This window comes from Mytilus galloprovincialis, chromosome 11 (assembly GCF_965363235.1).
Source record: "Mytilus galloprovincialis chromosome 11, xbMytGall1.hap1.1, whole genome shotgun sequence".
NCBI lineage: Eukaryota > Metazoa > Mollusca > Bivalvia > Mytilida > Mytilidae > Mytilus > Mytilus galloprovincialis.
In genome coordinates, this window is record NC_134848.1 from 11,243,204 (window position 1) to 11,252,799 (window position 9,596).

General features: G+C 30.5%; 1 protein-coding gene across 2 annotated transcripts in view; it reads left to right on the plus strand.

Moving 5' to 3' along the window:
* The first annotated feature begins 342 nt into the window (after positions 1-342).
* The window catches only part of LOC143051646 (uncharacterized), a 45,972-nt gene continuing 36,718 nt past the window's right edge, over positions 343-9,596 (plus strand). The window contains exons 1-4 of one of the 2 annotated variants that reach the window (XM_076224542.1): positions 343-815; positions 3,315-3,649; positions 4,500-4,741; positions 6,052-6,262. In XM_076224542.1, the coding sequence (XP_076080657.1) occupies positions 3,418-3,649; positions 4,500-4,741; positions 6,052-6,262 (685 nt within the window). In that variant the 5' untranslated portion in view covers positions 343-815; positions 3,315-3,417. The remainder of the gene's footprint in view (positions 816-3,314; positions 3,650-4,499; positions 4,742-6,051; positions 6,263-9,596) is intronic. The other variant, XM_076224543.1, reaches the window with a different exon arrangement.

The window sequence follows — 9,596 nt, forward strand, 5'->3', positions numbered from 1 at the left end:
CATATACTATTTCTTTTATATCTTTAAACACGACGAATTTAATAATACTTCTTTACCATTTAAATATGAAACACCATTCTGTTCCATCGTCCTTTTTTAAATACATTTTTGTAGATGTAATTGTGATGACACATTTTTTTTAACGTTCAAATTCGTATATTGTTTAGATTATTATTATAGAAAATTTATTATACCTTTCATGTGCAAACATATCAAATGTTTAACAAAATGTTTCTCTTTTCAAAAGTCCCAGATTTGTTCCAGTTTTCCCACTTCCAAGAATGTTGAGACGGCCCAATATGTGGCTGTGTGGCAGCATTCATTTTGTACTTATATAATACATTTTCATTCTTATTAGTTTAATTTCAACATACAATACAAATATTACTGAAATCCTAAATAAATATGGGAAATCAATATTCCATTACTATTGATATTTTCAGAGTGTCAAACGTATCCGTGTTCCGTTTCAATAAAACTTTAAAACCTGTTAAATTACTTATTATAAGATAACGTTAAAAGCTACCTTATGATTGTACACAAAGATAAAAGCATCAGACATTTAAAAAAAAGCATTTAAACACGAATATGATGACGAAATAGGCCTTCGTTCCATTTCGTTGCTCCCATTAAACTATCGTCCCTTTAAACGTCATGTAATTGTACACTCGTACAATGTTGAATAAAACCTGTTTTGAAAGAAATAAAAGTTGAACGAGTGAAGTCATTTAAACGCCATTTTGTATCACTTCATTCAAACGCCATTTTGTATCATTGCTTAAAAACGCCATTTTGTATCTCTACTGTGAGGAAGGGTGAGTTTTTCTTCTTTTATTGTGTTTTAACAGACAATTAACGTAGATGCGTAGAAAAGTAATTTTGATAGACGTTCGAATGAAGTCGCACTATTTCGTTTATAATTTGACGCGTATGTAAATGATTGATTGCCGATACTGTATTTTAGCATGACGTCATTGTCAAACATTTCCGAAAATCAGATAAACAATCATTTAAACAAATGTTGCCGATCTAAAGTATACACAGTTCATGCGAATCCACATTGCTTTCGTATAGAATAGTTTCCTCTGTTTCATTATTTCTTCCATATGAAAATATTAAATAGACATCTAATATTTGAAATGTACACACACACTTCACATTTTTTTAAATTATGTATTAGTACATGTATGCCCATAACATACAAACGATATTGTTTGGATATATTTATTTATACAAATACAAATTATTATTTGTTCTATGCATTTTTTTAACTTACGTTATAGCTCCATTGTCCCTTGCTAATGTCAAGCTTTGAAATATAATTCTACTGACTATTTGAATATCAACTTCTGTTGATAAAAACGACATTATGTTTGATAAAGAATTATTGAAATTATTGGCAAGTAAAACACAAATTGGTGTGCCTTTAAATATAATATAAACACCAAACAAATATGCAATAAAATTGGGAATAAAAAAGGGGGTTATGTCATAGAGTAAAAAACAGCCGAAGGCCACCAATGGGTTATCAAATGTTAAAGGTGGATAAGATATAAGAAATTAAAAAAAATCGGCAGTTGATAAGCATAACATTAAACCACCCAACATTAGGTTAAAGTCCAAACGAATTATGTGTTTTCCTCAAGTAAGTGACTCTAAATAACATAACGCCATTTCAGACAACTGACAGGCCTAGCTAGCTCTTAAGCCAAGTTTTAATCCACATGTTTTACATAGGATATTGCGTATAGCAAATCAAGAATATGGAAGTTGTTTTCTATTCGTTTGATGTGTTTAAGCTTTTGATATTATCATTTGATAAGGGACTTTTCAATTTATATTTTCTTGGAGTACATTATTTTGTTATTTTATTTCATCATATGTACCTCACTCAAGTGTCATATTTTGAGAAGGTTTTTTACCATTCCAGAGTACCTTAGATCAACTCCAGTTTAATTCAGTCTTTCGTTTGTGATTTAACTATGAATGTAGCACATTTTCGGTCTGTTCTTTATCGTTTTGACATTTCATGTTTCTTTTTTGTATCAAATTGTCAGTTTCACATCTACTTTTAAAGAAGCCCTCTTTTTTTATGTGATTCGTGTCTTTATTTTTTATGTGGTGTTTTGTGTACAGTTGTTTCTCTGTTGTTTCTTTTTTCCATGGCGTTGTCAGTTTAAATTCAACTATTATGGGGACAAAGTCCCAAATAACAGAAGAAAAATCAATAAAAAAAAATATTTCAAAATCGTACAAATGAACTCAAAATCGTTCAGTCTTTTTTTTGTCGTGTTTTGAATTCCCGCATCTGCGCAGAAATCTACAATGTTCTTCCTTTTTCCGGTCTCGTTTGTGTGAAACTTTGAGAAAATATATATTTATCGGTCTGGTATAAAATAGGAAGGAAAGCAATACCAATTTCATTTTTAATAATTCCTTGATATGAAAAAACGTAACTTGATGATAGCGTTTCATTGTTTACATTGCATATGACATTATAACTTAAATAACGTCACAACTAAAATCCCTAACAACAGAACCAAAATCTGAAACGTTACGGTATTTCCGTTTCTTTTTTTTAACAAAGATTTAAGTTACAAAAAAATAATTCATACAGACTCCGTCCCCATTTACAGGTACATGTAATGCCTGCCTCATATTAGTTTTAATGTCTTATTGGTTTTGTTTGCATTTTTCTGTTTAAGTGTCATATATATAAATGTAGCCTCTTTTTTCACACGATCAGCATGTTACGTTAAAAAAAAAATTATCAGTTTGCAGAAGCTTTACATATTTGTTATCTGTTTTTTGGAAATCATGTGTTTGCAATTGTTTTCACGACATGGGGTTTCAACCTTTATCCTCTAGGTACGATGGTTTAGTTATAAAGAGCGACTTCAATGTACGGAAAGAAAGAACGGTATTCGCCGTCTTTGTTGTCTTAATCTGCGAGTTACAGTTCAATCTATCAGCTTTTTTATAGCTGGTGTTAAAAAGTCTCTCAACTATTATTCAATGTATTAAAACAGATATGTCTTTTTAAAATTATATAGCAACGGAACAAGCATATAATACTTGCTACAAACATAAATAAGCATTTCAAAGAGCAAACCCTAATCTACAACCATGTTATTCATACAATGTACATATTCTTACTGCGAGAATGCCTTGTTTTGACTCTTTTTATTCAAATTAATACATATATTTGAACAACGACACTATATATACATGCATAGTTACAGCTACTTTCAATGTTGAATATAAACGCTTTGTGTACAATAAACCTTAACTCTTTTGTGTGATCTCATTTTCAGAAGTCAGTGATAAACAGTGAAATCATAATTATTAGGGAGGAGCAAAAAGACTTATTATAGGCTTACACTTCATAATTTGAACATTTACTAAATTTATGTTGTCATGGCGACTAACATGACTAAGGAAGAAGATAATTTTCTTCGCATTGTTTACTTAAATTACCGAGTAGGAACAACTGCGCTAAGGAGGTATTTTGACAGTGTTCATCCAAATTTGCAATCAGTTTTGTCATCTCCATCAAATAAGGCAATACTTTCAGACCTGTACAAACCACCAAGGGGACAAAGGAGAATATTATACCAGGAACAATGGAATACTTTGTACCCATCACCAGGTAATTGTCTTATTGAATTTAGAATATGGATAAAATGAAATGTGGTAGATACTCTTGTAGTACTCAGGTGTCATAATATTATTAGAAACTCATCATATTGTCTTTTATACAAACAATCAAAAACGACAAACACTTCAAAAATTTCGTCTTAATTCAGTGAAAGTTAATTTCGTGGTCTTTTTGCATTAAGAAATGACTTCATTTTGTTAAATCTACCGTTATGAGATATTGAACGAGAGTGTTGTTAATTGATCATCATCATAAACAGAGGGATTATGGTTAAAAACTGTCCATGTTGGTAAAAAGGTGTTAATGAAATTCAAATTTTCAATTGGACGAGTAGCCATTGCGATAAATTATGAAATTTGTTGTTATTGTAACGTTTCCTTTTTTATAACACAAACATTGAGTGTTGTATGATACATGTCTATCATAATTAGCAGTATATGCAATCAGGTATCTTTTACAATGTATTATTGAATTGCTGAATTAGGCGTTTCGTTCAGGTTAATAAATTTGAAAAGAGTACATAGTTACAATTAGAGAACGGACAATAATTACCAAACTAGTTTACAAATTAAGCAATATATATATATGTAAAGTACAAGTAGAAAAAACCTTGCACGATGGAAAGGTATCATGAGAAATAGAGTTTTCGGCAATGCGAAATCGTTAAAAAGCATAACTGTCCTTCCATATGGCTACACTAAAGAAAGCCCTTTGACTGATGGGTACACTTAACAATGAATCAGTGCTAAAACTGTGAGTGAATTTAAAGTTCGACACATAGCAGTTCATGAGATAAAAATGAATGAAAGAAAACATATTAAATTGTTTATCCTTTTCATAGGGTCACCTGTAGTATCATCTGCTGATTTAGACGTTACGTTGATGGTTTGTCTTCTACGAAATTTACCACCATATGTTTCACCACCAGCTTCTGGATTTGATGTTTTACCACTGTCAAATGATTTGTCTCATGGTGCGCACATAGCACGGATAAAGTACTATAAGAATTTCATTGTTTCGCATTCAAAAGATGGAAAACTATCAGATCCAGTTTGCAACAGAATATGGATCGATTTGGAAATGGTATGAATATTATTGTTTTTTATAGGATTGCAAAAACTGTGCGTCGTCATCCGAAGTAATTGATTTACTAAGAATACATTGAGTGCAAGTGCATTGATCTCCATGAATTTGTATTAAAGGGTATCACACTACAAAAGGAAGGCTGGGATTGATTCTGGGGGTTATTTTCCTAATTGTTTACGAAATGTTCTATAGCGCGAAATTACTCCCTCCCCCTCATATCTCTGGAAAATGTCCCCTTCCCTTCACGGAAAATTGAGTTCCTGTGTACTTACAAATGCAGTATAACTAGCTGGAAAAACTATGACAGTTTGATAACTGATATCTGAAGAGTGCCCATTTGTCCAGGGTATAGGTTGAATTTACCATGCCTGAGTAAAGATATTTAAACTATGTTATAACATGTTTGATCCTTCAATAGTACTTACTAATTATGTCAATGCTTTATTGCTATATTACAAAAATGGAACAAATATGACCAATTTAACACATGAGGTCTAAATGGGGGTTCAGGTCCTTATAGTAAGGGACTCAATTTTCTATTGCTCAGTAAAATAGATTTTAACAAATATCTAAGATATTTGATTCCTTCCAAGCATTTATTAATGCATTACAATAACATAAACTAGTACATATAGGGTTCATTTTTAAATGGAAGGAGGTTCAATTTTAAAGGGCTGAGTGAAAAAAAAAATCTAACCTGTTTTATTCCTACCAAGCATTCTTATCAGAATCAATATAGATTATTCTTCGCTCATTTATCATGAGTAGGCATTATACAATGTATAAGTCATCAATGTTGATCTTACTTTATATAAAGATATTGACAAAATGTTATATAACCCTATAACATGGCATGCATACATATATCTGGATAAAATCACACTTGTCAGTACTAAATGATGAGACATTGACATAATTTTTCTGTTAGAGTTGTGTTCGTCTTCTTTATTTTGGTCAACTCATTTATTCTTTTTTTTTTAACACCGGAACTAACAGGAGATGAATGTCATGATTTAAGGAGATCACTAGAAATTCGTCTCATGATATCCCAAATAGGTTTGAATTAAATTGCCAGTGACAATTCAATCAACATTTGATTTAACAAACTCTTTCTGAGGGAACAGAAACGACTTAACTTAAAACAACTGCATAATATATAATTGCTTACATCTATTTCCCGTAACCTTTTGGTAGGTAGTTGTCTCATTGGCAATCATTTCTCATCTCCTTATTTAAGAATTATCTGCATGAAAGATTAAATGAAACTGATTATTACACTATTTGATATTTATGTTTTCATTTTTTAGGCGATTCATGGTTTGGGAAATCAGCAAGATGTTAAAGATGCAAGTGATGCAAAATCTAAATTTCTGGACTACAACGCACTTAACGAACTTGTAAATGTTACATTTAGTATTCGACGTAATCTGGAAAGATTGAATGTCTATGGTAATGAACTAGCGGTGCAAAGTTCAAAAATGAAGAAGCTAGAATCAGCTGTTGAAAATATGGAAAAGGGTAATATTTTATTAGAAAAAGAACGATCTGTGTGCACGACTCTATATTTTTCTCAGTACATTCAGTGGCATGTGTTCAGACAGTCTGCTTGAAATATGTTTAGATTTCTCGTGTTTACTATAATAATGAGCTATACTAAGCAATTACAATGCACTGAATGAATAAAAACAATAAACATTCTAATCTGGAATTATTTTAGATTCTAAAAATGTGTATGATGAAAACCAACCCAAGTAATGTTACTTTCACTGTAATATATTTTAGTATAAAGGTGGTATAAAGTTTAACTGATTTTACATAGGTATCTCCCTGTAGTGATATGTACCACCTTAACTTACTTATTCATAATTTTCCACATTCCAATACTACTTAGTTAAAGTGTGATACATTTCTTATCAATTTTCAAGTATTTGAAAATAAATCCAGATTCAAATAACTTCTTGGATAGACATTCATATTAAGAGTATAAATATTTACATAACTTTGATTATTGTTTTATTTATTTTGTTATCAATAGAAGAAACAAAAAATATTATCGCTATATACAGCTATGGTCATACATTCGGTACATGCCTACATTTTGTCAATGCACGCAATCAATATTTTTCTTACTATTTATGGTGTCATCACAATAAATCCACTGGGTATGTACTGATTGAAATTTTAGTCTTAGATATATTACAGTTATTTGTTCATCTAGTCATCTTTCTTTCTATTGATAGAAACATCTATTTCTCCGTCTAAGGGTCCGTCTGCCAATTTTAACAAACATTTGATGAAATCAATACTCAAGAAATGCAAGATCAATATTATGATTGATCGAATAAAGTTCTCTTTTAACTTTTCCTTTAATTTGCACTATCCCTAGTATGCCTTAATTAGTTTTCTCAAACATTACATTCTAAAATATACAGTCTTTTATCCAAGAGTTATACGAATTAGACAGTGAGGAAATAGACCTTATGGGCTGTGTCCATTGTTGAAGGCCGTACGTTGAACAATAGTTGTTAATGTCTGTGTCATTTTGGTCTCTTGTGGACAGTTGTCTCATTGGCAATCATATCACATCTTCTTTTTTATATTTTATACTTAGTATAACATAGATAAATATAAGTCGTTCTAAAATTTATTTTTAAGTGTCATGTACTAGCTCGTGTATGCTTAGATCATTTGTTGGTGGTGTTGGGTTTTTTTTTTTTTTGTGAATTTGAACTCACTTTTGACGTTGAAAAAATGTGTGGTTTGTCATTAAAAATTTTAGGACTTTTAACAGTTATTTAAAATTCAATATCTATACACCAAAGGGTATTCTCGTGAATTATTTTCTGCATCTGATTTATTGGCTTATAAATATCCAACCTTATTCTTGAAACAATTTCAATAAGCACTTTAACGGTGTTATATTGACTCACAGCTAATATTTCTTTAGTTGTTAATGACTTTAGACCTTCCAGTACACATAACTACAAGTTCCCTCAAATTATATCGGTACGCTATGTCTTATGTCTTTTCGTTAGTTGTTTAATATAAACAAGGTATTAAATAAAACTGGAAATCAACATCAATTCTAGAAAACCTCCATTTCTTCTTACCTCTTAATTTCATGGTGTTAGTTCAATTATTTTTTAATTTGATGTAATTACCTTTTTTTTCTGTTTAGTTGTTTTTTTTCATATTCAACCTATTAATTATGTTTTACATACATATTGTGCATTATAACTTACCTTAGGAAATAAATTGCAAAACTTGATAGTATGGCTTAACCTTTTCATGATTTGTAAACATGAAAACTTAGAAACTAAGCTTACTCCATGCATGCATGGACGAAGGTAACTAACGTTAACTTAGTCCATGCATGCATGGACTAACACAACAGACTTAGTCCATGCATGCATGCACTAAGGCAACTAACCCTAACTTAGTCCATGCTTGCATGGACTAACACAACAGACTTAGTCCATGCATGCATGGACGAAGGCAACCAAGGCTAACTTAGTCCATGATTGCATGGACGAAGGCAACTAAAATTAACTTTTTTAAAGTTTAAAAAATTTATAAATGCAAAATATTTCAAAAAAATCAAATTTTTCAAAAATTAAAAAAAAAAAAAATATTCTAAAAAAAATTTCTTTTAAAATTTAATTCTTATAAAAATAAATGAAAAAAACATGAAAAATTTACAAAATTATTTTTTTCCAAAATGCTGAAAAAAGTTTAAATTCCTTTTTTTTTCAAAATTACACAAAAAGAAGAAAAAAATTGTTAATTATCACCACCAGATATAGGTACCCTTGGATATAGGTATAAATACCACATGAGAATATTCACGTCTGCCAAAAGATTGGAATGTGTTCACATTTCATTTCAATGGTAAAAACTCTTCACTGAACAGATCAGTTGGAGACGGTCAGTTGGAGGTGATTTGTTTAACATAACCTGGACAGTAGCTGCAATTAGTTCCTGAAAGTTCCTAATCATTTAGTAGTGGTAAGTGTTATTTTAGTTTGTTGTTATTATATCTGTAATAAACATGTTTTGTTGCACTATGATTTTTGCCTTTGTCTCAATAGCAGCTAACTTTTTGTATATATTGTACATGTACATGCATTTAGTCGTCAAATCATCAAACCAACAATGTAAGATCTGTAAATTTGCTTTCACAAATTTTTTGTTCTTTCCATGCTACTGAGATATTGTGACACCAAATCTGTACAATTTTTAAACACCAGAGAAGAGCAGATGATTTAAACACTTTTGTGTAATCCAGCATTATATAAGATGTTTTTGTGTCTAATGTTATTATTGCAGTTTGAGCATTCAAAAACATGTTCATTATGTCCACTGGTTGTGTTTGGTTGCTGTCTGCCATATTAAATGGATTTCCTTTTTTTGTTATTTGCTTAAATTTGTCTATTAGCTTTCTCTTTTGAAATTAAATAAAAACAGTTCACAAATTAAGTGTGCTGGGCTTATTTTAATTAACCTTCATCAGAAACATACTAACAAAAATTTGAAAGCAAAGGATGTAGATACCATTATCTTGGGACTTAATAAGCCCATGTATAACGATCTTTAAATTCAGGCTTTTGCTCATTGTTGAAGACTTCAGGTGAACTGTACTTGTTTACATCAGTGCCCTACTATGCAGGGCTAGTAGTTGTCTCAATTGCAATCATTCAATGTATCCTTGCTTTTGTATCATTTAAAGACTTCAATTCTTTAATCATTTCAGTTAACACATTTTAATTTCAAAACATTCAACAGATATTTCCAACTAACAAATTTTGTAAACAACAGATATAATTGGTAACTGGTAATTATTTTACAGTCAATA